Source organism: Carcharodon carcharias, chromosome 21 (assembly GCF_017639515.1).
Source record: "Carcharodon carcharias isolate sCarCar2 chromosome 21, sCarCar2.pri, whole genome shotgun sequence".
NCBI classification, from domain to species: Eukaryota; Metazoa; Chordata; class Chondrichthyes; order Lamniformes; family Lamnidae; genus Carcharodon; species Carcharodon carcharias.
Genome location: NC_054487.1, coordinates 14,062,708 through 14,083,467, shown reverse-complemented (window position 1 = coordinate 14,083,467; position 20,760 = coordinate 14,062,708). Strand labels below are relative to the sequence as shown.

Genomic DNA, 20,760 nt, shown 5'->3' with positions numbered 1-20,760 from the left:
GGTTATCGCTAAGCAAGTGCCACTTGATAGCACTGTTGATGACCCCTTCCATTGCTTTACTGATGATCGAGAGTAGACTGATGGGGCGGTAATTGGCTGGGTTGTATTTGTCCTGCTTTTTGTGTACAGGACATACCTGGGTAATTTTCCACATAGCTGGGTAGATGCCAGTGTTGTAGTTGTACTGGAACAGCTTGGCTAGGTGTGCAGTATGTTCTGTAGCACAAGTCTTCAGTAGTATTGCCGGAATATTATCAGTGCCCATAGCCTTTGCAATATCCAGTGCCTTCGGCCATTTCTTGATATCACATGGAGTAAATCAAATTGGCTGAAGACTGGCATCTGTGATGCTGGGGCCTGTGGAGGAGGCCGAGATGGATCATCCACTCGGCACTTCTGGCTGAAGATTGTGGCAAATGCTTCAGCCTCGTCTTTTGCACTGATGTGCTGGGCTCCTCCAACATTGAGGATGGGGATATTTGTGGACCGCCCCTCCTCCAGTGAGTTGTTTAATCATCCACCATCATTCACGACTGGAAGCGGCAGGACTTCAGAGCTTAGATCTGATCTGTTGGTTATGGAATTGCTTAGCTTGTTGCTTATGCTATTTGGCATACAAGTAGTCCTGTGTTATAGCTTCATCATGTTGACACCTCATTTTTAGGTATGCCTGGTGCTGCTCCTGGCATGCCCTCCTGCACTCTTCATTGAACCGGGGTTGATCCCCTGGCTTGATGGTAATGGTAGCGTGGGGGATATTTTGGGCCATGAGGTTATAGATTGTGGGTGAGTACAATTCTGCTGCTGCTGATGGCCCATAGCCCTTCACGGTTGCCCTGAGTTGAGTTGCTAGATCTATTCAAAATCTATCCCACTTAGCATGGTAGTAGACCCACACAGCATGATGGAGGGTATCCTCAATGTGGAAATGAGACTTCATCTCCACAAGGATTGTACAGTGGTCATTCCTACCAATACTGTCATGGACAGATGCATCTATAGCAGGCAGGTTGGTGAGGATGAAGTTAAGTATGTTTTTCCATCACCACCTGCTGCAAGTCTAGCAGCTATGTCTTTTAGGACTCAACCAGCTTGGTCTGTACTGGTGCTACCAAGCCACTCTTGGTGATGGACATTGAAGTCCCCCACCCAGAGAACATTCTCTGCCCTTGCCACACTTAGTGCTTCCTCCAAGTGGTGTTCAACATGGAGGAGCACTGATTCATCAGCTGAGGTGGTGGGGGTGGGGGGGAGGCAGGCGTGGAGGGTGGCGGTATGTGATAATCAGCAGGAGGTTTCCTTGCCCATGTTTGACCTGATGCCTCCCCAGGCTTCCAAAAATTTAATTGGAGGAAATTTCTGCTCATCCATCAGTGGATATCTGAGAAGCTGCCTGATATTTTCGAAACAGTGGAGGAATCGTGGGAGGGTTGGTGAGATAGAGCTGGGTGATGTCAGTGTACATATTGAAACCGATAATGTGTTTTCTGAATATATTGCAAGAGGCAACTTGTGGGTGAGAAATAGGAGGAGACCAAGGATTGATCCTTGGGGGACACCAGAGGTAATGGTGTGGGAGCATGAAGAGAAGCCACTGATGGCGATTCTCTGGCTCTGATTAGGAAGAAAAGAATGGAAGCAGGCAATTGCATTTCCACTGAGCTGGACGACAGTGAAGAGGTGTTGGAGGAGGATGGTTTGGTCAGCCATTTCAAAGACTAAAGAAAGGTCAAGAAGGCTGAGGAGGGAAAGCTTGCCTTTGTCACAATCACACAAGATGCCATTTGTAAAGTGCCGTATAGCTAGAACATGATGGGCCAAATGGCCTTCTGTGTATTGTAAGGGTGGAATCATCCCAGATTTGCACTAAGTGCTGAAATGGGCAGGAACAAAAATGTTTTACCCGCCAGCTGCAATGATGGCTTTTCATGTCGCATTGTCCGAATCCCGCCTCAATAATCATGCATTCCCAGGAAACATGTTGTTTCGTTGGTGGGTGGCTTCCAAGTCACCTGCCACGCCATCACCTCATATTTAAACTGCACGCACTCCTCTCAGTGCTTCCGACCTAGGACTGCTGCTTGGAAGACATGGCCCTGAATAGCAAGAAGATTGCAGCCCCCAGATTCAGCGATGTGTCCTTGGAACGCATTTTGGACACTGTGGAGGCCCGCCATTATGTCCTGTTCCCCTGCTCTGGCTGCAGAGGGGCAGAACATCACTAATCTGGCTTGGGAGGTGGTGGCAGTGGTGGTCAGTGCCAATGCCCTGCAAAAATGTACAGCCATTCATTGTCAAAAGAGGATGAATGATGATCTCCATTCCGCCAGAGTAAGTCACCCTTCTTATTACTCTCAACTCTCACACTCACAAACCCATCACACATCCAGAAGGCCCTCACTCACTGCCAGTTCAAGGGATATCACTATTCACTCTGTCACACACACCTTCGTTGTCCTCATTCTGTCCATGGCACCACTCACCACCCGCACATGCCAGGCATACTTATCATCTGGCATGGCAGGTATCCTGCTTACACTTTCTCCATCCGTATTCATGTGGGACAAACTGGCACACAACAACAGGGAGGCTAGTGGAGGAATGCCTGAAATCAAGATCGTCACAGACTGAAAAGTGTCATCCAGCCGGCCGGAGGAGATCTGGACTGTTCCTTTGCTGACGGCAAAGTCGGTAGTGCTCAACCAAGTGAGGATCCAGCAGTGCAACATCCATCAGAAACCATCCTGTGCGTGATGTGTCCTGTTTCACAGGCCACTGCCATGCACTAATTATCTCCCCTTACTTTTGAAGATACAGTTGGGGATCAGCCAAGGGGGTCCACTACCCAGGTCCTAGACTCAAGCCCCGAAGACACCTTAGAAAGAATAATCTGATGAAACCCTCATTGAAGTCCCGTCACAGCGCTCACCCCCACCCTCCACCAGCACAGAGACACACACCTCATTGGTACCAAGCTTCAGAATAGTCTCAGGGTCACAATCTAGTGAGCACATTGCACTGTCCGATCCAAAGCAGGCAGACGCAGGTCAGACTTCACTGGTTTCCGGCACTCGGAGAACTGTTGGAGACCAGAAATCTGCTGAGTCTGAGTCAGATGACAAACCTCTGGACTTGGTAATAACTCAGTTGCTGGAGCTGCACAGGCAAGCTCAAGAACATCAGGAAACGATGTCTGCTGCACTCCTTAGGTTGCAAAGCATGATGGAGGAGTCCATCCACCTTAAGTCTGAGGCGATAGCGCTGGCATACCAATGCACTGAGGTCAACACTGGTAGGATGGTGGCTGCCATGGAGACCTTGATCCAGGACATCAGCCCTGCACTGCTGCGTGGGCTGAATTCCATCTTTGACACCATAGTTGACCTCCAACAGTGTCAACGCGAGAGGGGTGCAGGGCAGCTTGATCTCACTCCAGCTTTCCCTTTGCATCTAGAAGCGAGGCAGGGGCCCTTGGGCAACCATACGGAAGAGGACCAGCAGATACACATCCTGGTGACTCCAGGAGTGTCCAGCTCCTCCATCTCCTCCTTAGCCAGCTCCTTTTCCCGTTGCTGCGCCAGTTTGTGAAGGGCGCAGCAGGTGACAAAGATGCACACCCTCTGTGGACTTTATTGTCAGACCGCCAGACCGGTCCAGGCACTGGAACCTCATTTTCAGTATTCGGTGGTTTGCTCCACCAAAGTACGAGTTGCAGCATGAGCCTCGTTGTACCTCTCTCTGCTGCAGTCTGAGGCCACCGCACGGGTGTCATCAGCCACGGGGTCTGCGGGTAGCCCTTGTCCCCAAGGAGCCAACCCTGCAGCTTCTGTGGACCCTGGAAGATGTCAGGGATCTGAGACCTACTGAGAATGTAGGAGTCATGGACGCTCCCTGGGAACCACGCGCAAACCTGCAGATTGCGTTTGTGGTCATCGCACACCAGCTGAACATTCAGTGGGTGGAAGCCCTTGCAGTTGACGTAGTTGACTGTTTGATGCCATGGAGGTCTGAGTGCCACGTGAGTGCAGTTGATGGCACCCTGCACCTGTGGAAAACCTGACACTTGGGCAAACCCCTTGCTCTTACATCCTGGTTTTCCTGTGTGTCTTTGTGAAGATGGTGTCCGTGACCTCATGGATACATTTGTGCATGGAGGCTTGCGACCTGCCTCAGAGCTCACCTGTGGAGCCCTGAAAGAAGCCACTGGCATAAAAATTGAGCGCCACAGTCATGCCCTCCATGTCCCCATGGTGACAAATCTTGCAGCAGGTGGCAGATGTTTCCAACAAGTTCCCTGGACTTGCGCGGACTTCGGCGACACTGGTTCTCGATCATCTGCAGGAATGATAAGTGCCGTCTATAGACCCTGGGTCTAGCTACATGCCAACCAGTGATGGCTCACTGTGACTCTTCAGCGATGTGTGCGGGAGTCCCAGCAGCTCCTTCTTCCTGAGGGTGCTGCTCCTCCCTCTGCCCAGTTAGGTGCCTCCACCATTCTCTTCTCCTTCATCTCCGCTCTCTGTAAGCCATGAAGCATACAGCTAGGTCACCAGGCTCCATGCTCCTGATGTACTCTTCTTTCAGGATGAAAGAGAGACACGTGGGTTAGCTTCGGTATAATAAGAACATTTCTTAGTTAAGTCTGAAGGCCCCTTAATGCAAACTAGACAGTGCTGGCTATCACTTGGATGGCCAGAGTTTAGTGCGCTGCATGGCTGCCTGAAACCCCACTCCACCTGATCGATCGGCTCGCAGGGCTTTGCCCACTGGACTGCAGGCTGTGCTCTCAGCTCAGGTGCAGGTATTCTCCTAACCCACACTGCAAGGCCGCACTGTTAGCTTGAACCATGGGGCAGACTGGTCCAAAACTGAATGATAACATTGCAAGGGAATGTGAGCGCCTCCACCAGTGACTGTTCCACGAGTAGCTTTAGCATGGAGATTATACACTGTGCCCAGTCATCCAGCTGTTCTGCAGTCCACTAAACCGCTCATTAGGTTGCAGTCTGTCCCCGGGGTGTGAAAAGCTCTCAAGCATTTGGTAGCACACTCAGGCCTCTGCGCTGCTTGAATGGGCAGATATGCTAGAGGCCTGAGCCAAACATGTCATATGGCTGCGTCTGAACTGTCTCAGCTGCGCAGGAATGGTCGCTTTATACAAGGGTTCTCTAATGCATGACTGCTTCCCTCCACACACCCCACACATGGTTGTGCACTACCTTCAACCGTAGTGCAGTCCTTGCCCCCCACCTTCCCACCCCTCCCCCGCTCATCTTGCTTCAACCCACAGGGCAGCCCTTGCCCCAGCACCGTACTGTCAGCTAGCTGGGAAAACGTAACTTGCCTGTGCCCTTGCCTGAATGTGCGGCGCCCCAACCTTGCGAGCACTAAGCAATGTTACTGTGCACTCACCTCCGAGTTACCCTCGAAGTGCAGCTTACCAGCCGCATGCCTTATAAATGCTGTTGCGAAACATGTTGGCGTGCCAACACGCTCGGGTGATCCAGCATGGAGGGGGATGATTCCGGTGACCTGGGCTTATAATGATATGTAGATGTATTACAATGAAGTTCCCAATGTCCAGCGGTGGGAAACACAGCCCGCCACTGATGGGCAGAGCGGACAATTGCAAACTGATCTCACGACATTGTGAAACTGATTTTTGACCTTCCCACTATATTGTCCGCTCATGCCTGCCGTAATGCCCGAGGTCAGCAGGCACGGAAAATTCCACCCTCAGATTCTATGCTTCCATCCAATGGATCGAATCAATCTGTGTAAGTATAGGAGCCTTTGTCTTCCTTGCACGATTTACTTTAAGCTAACAAGGCATTTGAATTGTGAGGGTTGGGGGGGTGTGGAGGCTTCAAGTCAGACGCAGGCTTAGTAATACAAATGAACATTAATGCTTTTTAAGTGTTGTGGGCTGTAATTATAGGGACTGTGAACTCATTTCGGTGGCTGCAATTGTTTAGCAACACCCAGGCTATTAAATGGGGTGAGCAATGAATTAAGTTTGAATCTCAACAAGTGAGCCTTCACTGCTCTGCTGGTTATCATTTTAATGGAGCTAGTTTGTGGTGTGACCCCTTTAAGAAGAGGTGGATGTTTGCACCTGTTTGACTGGTCTAACATGTTTACCAGTTGTGTGCACCTGATTAGGGAAGAGTACATGAATCTGACGATGATTATGCAACCAATAAGAACTCACTTGCCAGCAGATTTCTATTTCTTATGCTTGCAGGAACCAAGCAGAGGTTTCCCCGCGTTGAAATGACAAGAAGGTAGGTTTGAGAAAAGCGTTCACAGTTTAAATCTGCCCTTGTTCTTAGAGGGTGTGGAAGGGGGACAGATGGGAGTAATTATTAATGCAGGAGCAAAGGGGAAAAGACAAAAGAAAGGAATTTTTCAACTGTTTTGTTGAGGGATTGAGAATAAGCAAATGACTGCAAGGAAATTTTTGCATAGAAGATATTTATAGCTTAACCAATCTATGTTCAGAACCATACTATATACTTCCTCTCCTAAAAAATAGCATGCAGGTGGAGCTTGGCTGAGTTCTCACACAATCACAATGTAGATATTCGCTCTCCTGAGCAAAGTATATTTCTTCTCTGCTTCTGAACCTTATGGTGAACTTCATACACGTTTCTTTTTCTGCCTGCAACTGATTCTGCAACATCTGGATCTATATTCCCACAGAAATACCTCCATCAGTGAGTCCTCGGATATGCTACTCTTCAAATAGTTTCTCGATTTTACCCAGCAGCTACATCGGGACAACAGTTTGTCAAAGCTCCATACTGACTCCACATCATTTACTTCAACTTGATCCCACCACTGGACCTCTGTCTTTAACTTTGGATTTCTTTTTCTTCCTATTTTCTCCTCTCTACTTTCCGTTTAATATTTTATATAACATTTGTATTCTAAGTACCCTGTATTAGCCAGGCCTTTGAACTTGATTTTGCGTTGTGCCCATTCATGTGTACATTTTGGGCACCGCTCTGGGCCTGAGCCCATTGCTTCCACTCCCACTTTCCCCTCACTATTTTACTTCTTTTCCCTTTACCTCTGTTGGATATCCCCCCACCCCTCCTGTCATCATTCCTCTTTTTATTTCTTCCCTCTCAGGCAATCTGCCCTCCGAAATCCCTATCCCAACCTTTCGGTATTCCTTCACCTTCCTACTCTCCTGCCACCGTCCCAGGCTTGACTCGCTCTTGGGTAAGCCTCCAGCTTCCCTCTGCATCTTTATTAGCATCCTCCATCGCTGCATCCTTATGAGCAGCAGCCCCAACTGCTCATCCTACCCTCTGCTGACCTTCCCACCCAGTATGCTGGATGGGAGCTGATCTTGCCAACCTCCTCCCCATCCAACTCGCCTTTCCCAGTTATGAACCTCTAGAATCTGCCAGTGGCAGAGCTCACACTGGCCCTTCTCCACATCTCCCTCCATGTTCACTTGTGAACAAGGCCCTTGCATCCATGAGCTCCTTGTGGATGATTGAATTGGCATCATGTCCTTAATGGAAATCTTGCTGAGGGGTGGCCTAAATGATGACACACCTCCTGCTGTACATTCTACCATTTGACCTGTCAAGACAATCATGGTGCTGGCATGGCTCTTATCACCAAATTGCATTTTGATCTGTCCCCTATTCTCCCTCTTTGAGCATCACATCTTTTTTCTTCGTCTCATGCCTCATGTAAAATCCTCATTCCTCCTTGTTCTCCACCCTGGTTCCATAAAAATGTTCTACATTGTGATATCTTCAGTGCTTTCCTTCTACCGTCTCTGCGCTGGGTCATTTCTCATCCTTGATGATTTAAATCTTCATCTCAACTCTTCATTCTCTAAGTTCACTGACCTCTTAATTGCCTTTAATTTCTTCTTCCATATAAACTTCTCAACCACCAACCTATTCTCACACTCACTGCCGTCTCCCGCAGCCTCTCTACTTCCATTGTGTTAATTACAGATTAGTTAATCTCTGATCACTTCTTTGTAACACTGTCCATCCACACCCCCCAATCCTACTTTCCTTGTGGACTGATTTCCTTCAAGGATAAAGTTAGGAACAGGAGTAGACCATACAGCCTGTCAACCCTATTCTGCCCTTCAATAACATCATGGCTGATCATCCATCTCACCACCCCTTTTCCGCACTATCCCGTGATGTTATTAGTGTCCAGAAATCTATTGATTTCTGTTTTGAACATGCTTCAATGATTGATCTTCCACAGCCCTCTGGGATAGAGAATTCCAAAGATTCACTATCTTCTGAGTGAAGAAATTCCTCCTCGTTTCAGTCTTAAATGGCCTACCCCTTATTCTGAGACTGTGTCCCCTGGTTCTAGACTCACCAGCCAGGGAAACATCCCATCCACATCTATCCTGTCACACCCTGTAAGAATTTTGTAAGTTTCAAGGAGATCACCTCTCACTCTTTGAAACTCTAGAGAAAACAGGCCCAGTTTCGTCAATCTCTCATCATATAACAGCCCTGCCATCCCAAAAATTAATCTGGTGAACTTCCATTGCACTCCCTCTATGGCAAGTATATTCTTCCTCAGAAAAGGAGACCAAAACTGTACACAATACTCCAGGTGTGGTCTCACTAAGACTATGTACAACTCAAGACATCTTTACTTCTGTATTCAAATCCCGTTGTGATGAAGGCCAACATACCATTTGCCTTCCTAATTACTTGCTGCACCTGCATGCTAACTTTTAGTGACTCATGAGCAAGGATACCCTTTGGACACATGTACTTCCTAACTTCTCACCATTTAAGAAATGCTCTGCCTTTCTGTTTCTTCACACTTATTCACATTATATTCCACCTGATATGTTCTTGCCCATTTATTTAGCCTGTCCAAGTCCCCTTGAAGCCTCCTTGCACCCTCCTCAGAATTTTCTCAACAAGACTAAGAGATGTGAAATAGATTAATGGGACTTTCAGTGCCTGAGTTTGACAGATTTATGATAAGATTAAACAGGCTATTCTTTTCACAGGGAATGTCGAATGTTTTTGGTTCTTGTTTAGTTCCCGATTCCAGACTAGGGTTCATTTATGGGAGACAACTCCTCCAAGGAGCCGTGAGCCACTTCTCCTTTAAAAGCTTGCCTGATTCCATAAAAGTAGCAAGGGATCTGAAACTCCTGCCTCCACACTGGAGCCGGCAAGGTTGGGAATGCTACATGTGGGTTCAGTAACCGTAGCCTTATCTGACACTTGCTCTCTCATCGTACCCACTGATATGGCCCACATCATGACCAGCCAATGTAACATCAGTGGTAGGAAAAAATTAATTGAATCATTACTACATGAGAGAATGTGAGAACATCAAGAAATGAGAAATCCTGAATAATCAGCAAAAATTTCAAACAGGAAAATCTTGTTTGACTAACGTTATTGATTTTTTTTTGAGGAAGTAACAGAAAGAGCAGACAATAGTAATGCAGTAGATTTTCAAAAGGCCTTCAGTAAGATTTCCCATAATAGACTAGTGAATAGAATGTGGAGTCAGGAGACAAGTCACAGAATAGATTGCTAGCTGGCTTCAAGACAGACAGAGAGGATTGGGAGTAAAGGGTAGTTATTCAGAATGGCAGAAAGTGACAAATGGTGTTCCACCAGGATCAGGGCTGGAACCACTGCTGTTCACAAATTACATTAATGATTTGGACTTTGCAATCAGAAACTGAATTTCCAAATTTGTGGATGACACGAAGTTGTGGTGGGGTCATGGTCAATTCTAAGGAGGATTGCAGCAAATTACAGGAGGATATTTTTGCAGAACAGACAATTATTGGCAAATGAAGATCAACACCAGGTAGTACATTTTGGCAGGAAGAATAGGGAGGAACTTATTGCTTAAAAGATACAATTCTAAGTTGGGTAGAGGAACAAAGAGACATCGGAGTACAAATACATCAATCACTTAAAGTTGTACCACAGGTTATCAAGGCCATTAAAAAGCAAACCAAACAGAAGGTTTATTTTTAGAATGATAGAATTGATAAAAGGAAAGTTATGTTGAATCCCTATCAAACCTTAGGTCACACTAGAGTACTGCATGCAGTGCTGGTCACCATATTACAAAAAAGATATAGAGGTACTGGAGAGGATGCAGTGATGATTTACAAGGATAATACCAGAAATGCTTAGGTATACATATCAGGAAAGGATCAACAATGGGTCTCCTATCTCTTGGAAAAAAAAAGACTCAATAAAGATCTTCAAAACTATGAAAGCTTTTGATAGAGTGATTACAGGAAGAATGTTTCTTCTTGGAGGGAAGAGCATAACAAGAGGCTATCAATACAAGATAGTCACCAAGAAATCCAAAAGGGAATTCAGAAGAAACTTCTTTACCCAAAGAATGGTGAAAAGGTGGAACTTTCTATCAGAGGGGATGGTTGAAGCAATTAAATAGATACCTATAGATGCTTTTAAGGAGAAGCTAGACAAGCATATGAGGGAGAAGGGAACAGAGGGTTACAATGGTTGATTTAGATGAGGAAAGATGGGAGAAGCCTCGAGTGGAGCATAAACACCAGCAAGGACTGCTTAGGCCAAATAGTCTGTTACAGTGCCGTATGTCCTATGTAATCCCATGTAAAAACATTCCTGCTCCTGGAATTGGCAAGGATGCAGACTTGAACAGATAAGGTGGACAATTGGTTTGGCTATTCATCAGATCTGACTGGACCTCCTAAAGAGCTATCAATCCTGCCCTTGTCTGCTAAAACTGGTCACTATTCCAGGATGATCCTGGAATGCAAAGATAATCCCTGCCTTCTTTTCTCTACTTCCAGCTTCTTAAATAACTCTCTCCTTTTTCCAATGATAAGTGAGGAGTTCATGAACTTCTTTGTCACTAAGATTGAGACCATCTGATCAGCTGCCTCTGCCCGTCTCTCTATTCCCCTAGTGTTATAATGATAAAGGTACCAATCGCTCATTGGCGATTGGGCAAACATGTTGTAGGTTCAATTATTAAGACTAGACACATGATAACAGTTATACATAGGTAACGCTTGAAGACATTAGAGCCCTATGTGTGCTCTGCTCAAAGCAGAAGTAAAAGGAAGACTGGATCACATGACACATTTCCCTTCTAGTGATGTCATGCTGTTACCCTTTAAAGGCATATTACAACAGCTACCAGACCAAACCTCCTCTAATGCTTCTCCTTGTTTAGCCCTGAACTTGCATCTTTCTCTAGTTTCTCTACTATTTCCCTTTATGCCTTCTCTGAGCTTATTTTGTCCATGAAACCTTTCTCCTGCTCCCTCAATCCTATACCTACTAAACTGCTGACCACCCACCTTTCCTTCCTGGTTCCCATGTTAGCAGATTTTGTTAACAGTTCTCTCTCCTCAGGCACTGTACTGTTTTCCTTCAAATCTCCCATCAGCACCTGTCTCCTCAAAAACTGAGACATTGACTACTCCGTCCTTGCAAGCTAGCACCCCGTCTTTAACCTCCCTTTCTTCTCCAAAGTCCTTGAACCTGTTGTAGCCCCTCTAATCCATACCCATTGCTTTACGTTTGAATTTCTCCACCCTGCCACAGTACCAAAACAGCTCTTAACAAAGCAACAAATGGCATCCTATGTGAAGATGACAAAGGTTCTTTGACCTGACTGCAGCCTTTGACACAGTTGATCACACCATTCTCCCTCAATACCTTTCCACCATCATAAAGCCATGCAAGGCTACAATCATCTACTTCTATTCTTATCCATCCATTCATAGCCAAAGGTGCACCTGAATAGCATCTTTTCTCACTCCCACACTGTTACCTCTGGAGTTTCTGAAGAATCTATCCTCGGCTCTCTCCTGGTTCTAATTTACATTCCACCCCTTAGTGACATATTTTTTAAAAATGTTTTCATGGGATGTGAGCACCACTGACAAGGCCAGCATTTATTGCCCAGCCCAGATCACCATGTGAGGAATTCAGCAATGGTGATGCTGTTGAATATCAAGGGGATATGGTTAGACTCTACTGATGGAGATGATCATTGCCTGACTCTTATGTCACCCGAATGTTCTTGCCATTTATCAGCCCGAGTCTGAATATTATCCACATCTTGATGCATGCAGACATGGACCCATTCATTGTTTTAGGAGTTGTGAATGGAACTGAACATAGTACAATCATCAGCGAATATCCCAAACTCTGGCCTTCTGATGGAGGGAAGGTCACTGTTGAAGTAGATGAAAATTGTCCAAAAACACAGCATCAGTTGCATAATTAGGTTGATGACATCCATTACCTCTCTCACTCCTCCACTACTGTATATAGTTTGTCAGATTGCTTGTCTGATATTCAGTATGGGTAAGCAGAAATTTCCTTCAGGATCAGCTCATTTGCCTCTGAAACCCTCATCTTTGTTACCACTACACTTGACTATTCCAATGCACTCTTGGCTGGACTCCCATGTTCTACATCTGAAAACTTGAGATCCTCCAAAACTCTGCTGCTCATGTCCTCACTCACAGCAAGTCCCGTTGCCCTATCATCCCTGTCCTTGCTGACCTACTTTGACTTCCGTTTAAGCCATGTTTGTAGTTTAAAATTCTCATTCTTGCTTTCAAATCCCTCCATGGCCTTGCCCCTCCCTATCTCTACAATCTCCTACAGCCCTCCGAGATATCTGTGCTCCTCTAATTCCGGCCTTCTGAGCATCCCTAATTTTAAACAATCTAACCATTGGCAGCTGTGTTTTCAGTTGCTGAGGCCCTACGTTCTGGAATTCCCTCCCAACACCTCTCCATTCCTTGATTTCACTTTCCTCTTTTAAGGCACTCCTTAAAAGCTACGTCTTTGACCAAGCTTTTTGTCATCTGCCTTAATATCTCCTTATGTGGCTTGGTGTGATATTTTGTTTTATAATGCTCTTATGAAGCGCCTTGGGATGTTTTATTATGTTAAAGATGCTATATAAATGTAAATTGTTGTTGCTGCCTACTGGCATCAGAAATGGCCACCGTGCCTGTCTATGCAATAATGGTTAGTGCCCTTCAAAGTAATTAGTTTTCAAAGTGCAATTGAGATCATTGAGAAATGTAATGAGACACCTCATAAATGCGAGTCTTTCTTATCTGATTGGAAAATGGCCAACAGTGTTGAGTGTGACAAGAAAGACTTGGCGTACTTTATTGGCGAGCTGAATGAGCTGTCAGTCTTATAGTTTGGGAGCAAACTTGCAGTTATGATACAGCAAAGTCTCTGCATGTGTAGAGTGTTTGTTTTTTCAGTACTTTTGGCTCATGCAGACATGTGAAATTAATGGACAGGAAAGGATCTATTGAGCCTGCCCTACAGGTCAGAGTACCATGGCTAGAAACTTCCCCTCCCCTCATTTCAACCATAAAATCCCCTGGCAGAGGAAAAATTCCCCTCTAACCCCCTAGGCGTTGGAAACTAATGAGGAGACCAAACACTTTGATAGGCACTGAATTGCCTTAACCTACAGGGCTATGGACCAAGAGCTGGAAGGTGTGATTAACCTGGCTAGCTCTTTTTGACTGATACAAAGACAATGGACCAAATCTTTCTGTGAATCTGTGTGTTCCTACCACCCTGGACTTGATTAATGTTCTAGGTGATGTCTGACCTCCAGCCAGAAATGGGTCCATCTCTTGAATGTGTGCTGGAAACCTGAAATAAAAAATAGAAAGTACATGACAGATCAGTCAGCAACTGAACAAGGGAAGGAAGGGTTAACCAATTTATTAGGGCCAGCATTTTGAGGGGTGAGCGACTAAGTGACCAAAGGGAAGGGGCAGGGGAGAGAAAACATCACATCAGGGGTAACAAGCGATGTGATGACTACTCTTAGCAAGGGGCAGGTGATGGTTTAAAGAAATTAAGTATTGCAAGGTAAGAAAGTGATGGAACATAAAAACATTAAAAAATAGGAGCAGAAGTAGGCCATTCAGCCCTGCAAGCCTGCTCCACCATTCAAAGAGATCATGGCTGACCTACTTCAACACCATTTTCCTATACTATCCCCGTATCCCTCGGTTCTTAATATGTAGAGATCTATCAATCTCTGTTTTGAGCATACACAATGAGTGAGCTTCCACAGCCCTCTGGGGTAGAGAATTCCAAAGATTCACTACCCTCTGAGTGAAGAAATTCCTCCTCAGCTCAGCCCAAATGGCCGACCGCTTATCCTGAGACTGTGTCCCCTGTTTCTAGAGAAGGGGTTACCTACTGTGTATGGGTCATAAAACCATAGAAAAGTTACAGCACAGAAGGAGGCCATTCAGCCCATCTTGTCCACACCAGTCTGAGGACACCCAAGTGCCCTTTCTAATCCCACCTTCCTGCACCCAGCCCTGAAGATTTTTATATCATGGGTTTGGAACAGTGACATCAAACATATCTTTGTATATGACATGGCAACAACAACAACATGCATTTACATAGCGCCTTTAATGTATTAAAATGTCCCAAGGCACTCCCATGTTTATTGTGTTCTCCTATCGAAGACTGATTTGGGAAGCAGAGACTGGGTCTGAAATTTTCCTTTTTTTTTGTGGAGAAGTTTCTGGTAGGGCAGAGCCTCCAGTTGCCAAATACTGCTTGATGATGCTCCTGTGAAGAACCTTGATGTTTACCTACATTAAAGGTGCTTTATAAATGCAAGTTTTGTTGCTGTACCCATAACCCGCTTCCTTGAGTCAGTATTTCATCCAACGCACAGAGGAGAAATACGGTGGGATTTCTGTTGTCAAGAGGGAACTTGTGAGTGCAAAGAGAATGTTGACAATGTTGTAACAGCAGAAGGAACCAAAAATGTGAACATGGCAGAAGCTTCCAGAAGATTGGAATTGGTATTTGACTAAAAGTCAAAGCCGAGACTGGAATTTTCAATACAGGAGGCCAGAGTGGAGTGAGAGGAGTCTGCTACATGATCTTGATGGCCGCCCAAGGAGACTTGAACGGACAAGGTTAACAACTGATTTTTGCCATTATCACTGTTTACCATGTCCTATTGACATCTTCATTATGGGCATGTTAATATAATGGTTGTTATTAAATATGAGTTCAAATCCCACTTTGAGAGTTTGAATTCAGTTTTGAAAATCTGGAAATCAAAAGCTAGTATCAGTGAATGTGACCATGAAGCTGGGGGTTGTTGTAAGAACCCAACTGATTCACTTTTGTCCTTTAGGCAAGAAAACCTTCTCTACTTCCATGGTTTGATCTGTCTGGGATTCTAGTCACACACTATTGTTGTTGATCCTTAAACTGGCCTGTAAAGTAGGCTACCAATTCACTCAGTTAGGGCAAGAAGGAATAGGCAATAAATGTCTGCATTGCTGGTGACACACACATCCCAAGACAACTTCTTCTGGAAAAACTGGCTGCTTTGTGCACAACGGCCGAAAGGATGAGAGTGCACCAGAGATTGTGATCTGTATGGTTTTACTGCTGCAATAAATGTGTGCATTAACACCAACAAAACTCAAAGATCAACAAAGCAGTCTGCATTATTGGACTTAATCGCTTTGAGATATCCAGTGGTTGTGTAAGGCACTTTATAAAAGCAAGTCTTTCTTTACCTGCATCACACGGAGTGCACTCAAGAAGGCCTTTTAAGGGCAACTAGAGATGAGTGATAAATACCTGTCTTACTAAACTTAAACTTGAATTTTTAAAAAAATTCCACTTAATGCACAAAGCCCCTTGAAACTGCAAATTGAATAATTGACTGTAAGTTGCTCTCCATTTTAAGTTAGCATATCATAGTCACTGTGGGGTTAAAGGGAAGGAATCCAATAGCTATGCAAGGTGTTGTACAAGTACGATTTATCAGTTCCTCCCTGCAGTTTCTATTCCAAAGACTTTAAGTCTTTTACTTCCTCAAAAGTGTTGCAATTACGATGAGTTATTTACCACAAGAACTTGTTTAAAAAAAATCAGAGGTCTATAAGCTTTCAAGTTGATGAGTGAAGTTCAAAACATGGAAGTATGCAAGGGGTAGAAGTGCATCTCCTCCCTGGCCTCACAAATATGTCACTGACTGTTGCGGTTGTAGCTTTTAACATTATGTTTCTATAGAAACACTTAAAGAGGAATGCAGCATGCAGTTTGTTTAGGGCACTATATACAATACGTAGTTAATTAGTTTTTGTAGGCAATGGACACTTATTGTAGCATAAATCATATTTTGATTAAGTTCTCTCCAGTGTCCTGGCCAACACCTATTCCTCCAACTCATTAAAACAAATATCATGACAATGATGTTTGTGGGACCTTGCTGTGCACAAATTGCCCATTGTATTACCTATATTACAAATGACCAGTGGAGGCCCTTTATCTGAAACTCTAGCCGCTACTGATTGCAGAATGCACTGTGCGTGCCATGGTCAACATTCTCAGGAGCTTGAGTGAAACCAGTCATCCTCTTAAAGAGTGCACTGGAGGCTGGTCTCCTGATCTGAAGTATTTAGAACATTTAGGCCTTATGCTGGAATACCCGAGGGAGATGGCAGGAGAAGCTTCTAAGGGATGCCTGATTGTCTGCCTTTTATATGATATATGTATATAAAACACATGTGGTCAGGTTGGTATCTTACTTACTGTAGGACTTCATTAATACAGGATTTTTGTTTATTCTTTCAGCCAGAACTTTAACAGAATCAAAACATCTCACACTGTCCTTGTGTAAGAACAGGCCTTGGAATATAAAAACAAATTTTATCAAGAGTCTGGTCTTCTGACTTGCTTGTAGTCATAGAATATGAAAGTCTAATTTGGGAACTGTTTTCTCTTGAGTTGAAATGTTAGGTTTACATTTGAGGGGCTCTATTATTTAAGAAATAAACATTTTGTTTCCTGGAAACCAGCCTGTTATCATTTCACCATCATTGAAGAAAACAGCTTCCTAACTACCAATCCTGTTCCATGACAACGTCCTCCTTTAGGTTTCAAGTTTCATAGCAACATTATAGTTGACCTTTCCTAGAGTCTAAGTTTATGCAGTAGCATGCCTATTGGAGTTACACTGTGTAGAAACTCTGGAATGTACAGACTGTAATCATCTTCAACTACAAATCAACAATGATGTATTATTTTAATGCACCTGAAAAATGTTTTTTGAAAATCTTTTCATTCAAATCTAGTCAATCTTCTTGGCAGAAAGAACAGCTTTTGAAAAATAAGTTGTATCAAATAATTGTCCCCTCCATTTTGCCACACTTAACTAATTCCATCATCACATCCATCCCTCCCATCAATTACATCCCATCCCTCGCAAAAACAATCTCTCCAGCAAGGGTCACTCTGTTGTTGGGTTATCTTTTGCTATTTTATCCTCCATCAACCCTGCCACTGATGCTGCCGGCACTGAACTTTGGCAGCTGCGTGTGTGTCTCATGCTCCAGTCCTCCACACACCCCATGTGCCTCTGTGCATGGTAGGCATTGTCCATGAATGGAGACGCCCCTTAAACTGACCAATCAAAACACTTTGGTCACACACAAACTATCATTATAGATATACATATTACAAGGACTGTTATCTTTATTTCTGTTTAAATGAGGAAAAAACTTCCTACACTTGGTGCTTGACACTGTCCTTCTGAATTTGGTTCCTGAGGGAGTCAGTATTTACAGGGGTCTCTGGAAGAATGTCAATATATTTCCAGAGGGAACCAGAGAGTGTTAATATTTGAAAAAACACTGTAATAACATTTGGGCTTTTGGGTTAAACTAGCAGAGATCTGCAAAACAATTGTGGTGAAATTAGTATCTCTACTGCAATGTCCTTGCGTTGTCATCCATCTCATGCCATACCAAGTTAGCACGTTTGGCTGTTATCTGAAGGGTTGGTGGTTTGATCCTACTCTGGAACAAGGTCTTTCAAAGTGTTTTTGGAAAGTAGAAGTGAGGCTGAAGATTTGCCATGATTGTATTGAATGGTGGAACAGGCTCATGCTGCTATACCATTTTATTCATTCCTCTCCTTTCATCCCTATCTCTTCAGCCCTTCTTCCTATGCCATCATCTCCCATTCCATACCTCGCATACATTCACATGAGAAGCAAAGCATTTGCACTTGAAATTAGTACAGTATCTTTATTCTTTAAATCCCATCCCACGCAATTCCATCCTTCTTGTGCTAACTGATTGTGCAACAGAGATTGGTATGGTATGAGATGGATGACAAGGCAAAGACATTGCAGTAGAGATACCAATTTCACCACAATTGTTTTGCAGATCTCTGCTGTTTAACCCATAAGCCAAAATGTTATTACAGTGCTTTTCAAATATTAGGTTCCCTGTGTAAATATATTGACATTCTCCCAGGGACCCCTGTAAATACTGACACTCTCACCCAGGAACCTCCATCCAAATCCAAAGGGCATCCCTCTTATATCATCCACATCCCCCAATCTATGCCAGCCATTCCCCCTGCAAATCCTTCCAGCTGTTTAACTTTGGACTTCCCTCATTTTCTGCTGTTTTTTACCTTTAACTTCCCCCTACCCTACCCTGCTTTTGCCGCCAGCAACCATTCTGCATGTGGACAGACACTGCATTGAGCTATGCTCCTCACACTTTCTGATCTCTCGGCCTATATCCACCAGAAGAGGTTGGAATGTCTCCCATCTGCGCAGGGAAGGCAAGGACCCAGGAAGGGTGGAAAATCCAATGGGAGAGTCACATCAGGCAGGCTCTGGCCTTTCGTACTGGGGCTTTGGTAGTAGTTGGCAAGTCATGTTTGAGACTTGCCCAGCCTTTTAGGTGCAGACTGTTCAGCCAGCCAGTAAATGAGATAACAAAATGATTTAAAACAAAATAAAAATACAACAATGGGCCTGCTTCACGATATCTGAATTTAACAGTTTTCTGTAACCTCTGAACGTGACTCAAGCACTCCAGTTGTCCATACGGCCCATGTGTGCTCCAAGCTGTGTCCCTCAAATCAACCCATTGACCAATCAAATAAATACAGCAGACAAAAACTGCAGATTATTAATATAGATGCTTGGAAAAAGCTTAAGAATAAAATAGCATAAAATTATATTTGTTGTGTATAGTAATCTCTCTCCCTTCTCTTTTCCTTGTAGGTCTTTCTTTTATTGGGAATGTTGAACTGCTAAGCGTTCATTATTATTTGAACAGAACCTGTGATTCAGTTCCTAAGAAGCAAAATGACATCCAGGAAACCAACAATGATCCATTTTATTCACATGGAGGAACGCAGCACTCTCTCACTTCCAAAAGGTATGGGTATAACAGATATAAATTATTTCGATGGGAGAGCTGTTCCAGAGTGCTGAGATGTCGTTCAGCCCTTTGAAACTTATCTTAGCCCAGCACTAGACTTGGCCAACCCAGCACAAGACTATTTTTGCTTTCCTCTCTTCCTTTTATACAGTCCTATTTCTCCCTTTCTGTCTCTTTTTAAATTCATTCATGGGATGCAAGCATCACTGGCTAGGCCAACATTTATTGCCCATCTCTAATTTCACTTTAGAAGGTGGTGATGAGCTGCTGCCTTCAACCATTGCAGTCCATGTGGTGTAGGTACACCCACAGTACTGTTTGGGAGGGAGTTCCAGGATTTCGACCCAGCGACAGTGAAGGAGTGGTCATATATTTCCAAGTCAGAATGGTGAGTGGCTTGGAGGGGAAGTTCCAGGTGGTGGTGTTGCCATATGCCAATTGCCCTTGCCCTTCTAGATGGTGATGTTCATGGGTTTGGAAGGTGCTGTCTAAGGGGCCTTGATGAGTTGCTGCAGTGCATCTTGTAGATGGTACACACTACTGCCACTGTGCGCTGGTGGTGGAGGGAATGAGTGTTTGTGGATTGGGTGCCAATCAAGGGAGCTGCTTTGTCCTGGATGGTGCCGGGCATCTTGAGTGTTGTGGGAGCTGCACTCATCTAGATAAGTGGAAAGTATTCCTTCACACTTCTGACTTGTGCCCTATAGATGGTGGACAGGCCTGGGAAGACAGGAAGTGAATTACCCGCCACAGGTTTCCTGGCCTCTGACCTGCTCTTGTAGCCACAGTATTTTTTGGTTAGTTCAGTTCAGTTTCTGGTCAATGGTAACCCCCAAGATGTTGATATTAGGGGATTCAGCGAAGGTAATCCCATTGAAAGTCAAGGGGCGATAGTTAGATTCTCTCTTGTTGGAGATGATCATTGCTTGGTACTTCTGAGGCGCAAAGGTTACTTGCCACTTGTCAGCCCAAGCCTGGATATTATCCAGGTCTTGGTGCATTTGCACATAGATGGCTTCAGTATCTGAGGAGTCGTGAATGGTGCTGAACATTGTGCAATCATAGGCGAACATCCCCACTTCTGATCTTATGATGGAAGGAAGGTCATTGATGAAGCAGCTGAAGATGGTTGGGCCAAGGATACTGCCTGCAATGATGACCTGGAACTGAGGTGATTGACTTCCAACAATCACAACTATCTTCCTTTGTGCTAGGTATGACTCCAACCAGCGGAGAGTTTTTGCCTTGATTCCCATTGACCCCTATTTCGCTAGGGCTCCTTGATGCCACACTCGTTCAAATGCTGCCTTGATGTCAAGGGCAGTCACTCTCACCTCACCTCTGGAGTTCAGCTCTTTTGTCCATGTTTGAACTAAGGCTGTAATGAGGCCAGGAGCTGAGTGACCCTGGCGGACCCAAACTGTGCATCAGTGAGCAGCTTATTGCAAAGAAGTGCCGCTTGATAGCACTGTTGATGACCCCCTTCCATTACTTTA

At 44.6% G+C, this 20,760-nt stretch overlaps 1 protein-coding gene across 3 annotated transcripts in view; it reads left to right on the top strand.

Annotated features, from left to right (window-relative positions):
- The first annotated feature begins 6,204 nt into the window (after window positions 1-6,204).
- The window catches only part of svopl (SVOP-like), a 131,220-nt gene continuing 116,664 nt past the window's right edge, over window positions 6,205-20,760 (top strand). The window contains exons 1-3 of one of the 3 annotated variants that reach the window (XM_041215737.1): window positions 6,218-6,284; window positions 14,572-14,655; window positions 19,105-19,261. In XM_041215737.1, the coding sequence (XP_041071671.1) occupies window positions 19,189-19,261 (73 nt within the window). In that variant the 5' untranslated portion in view covers window positions 6,218-6,284; window positions 14,572-14,655; window positions 19,105-19,188. Of the gene's footprint in view, window positions 6,285-14,571; window positions 14,656-19,104; window positions 19,262-20,760 lie in introns of all 3 variants that reach the window. The other 2 variants (XM_041215732.1, XM_041215733.1) reach the window with 2 other exon arrangements.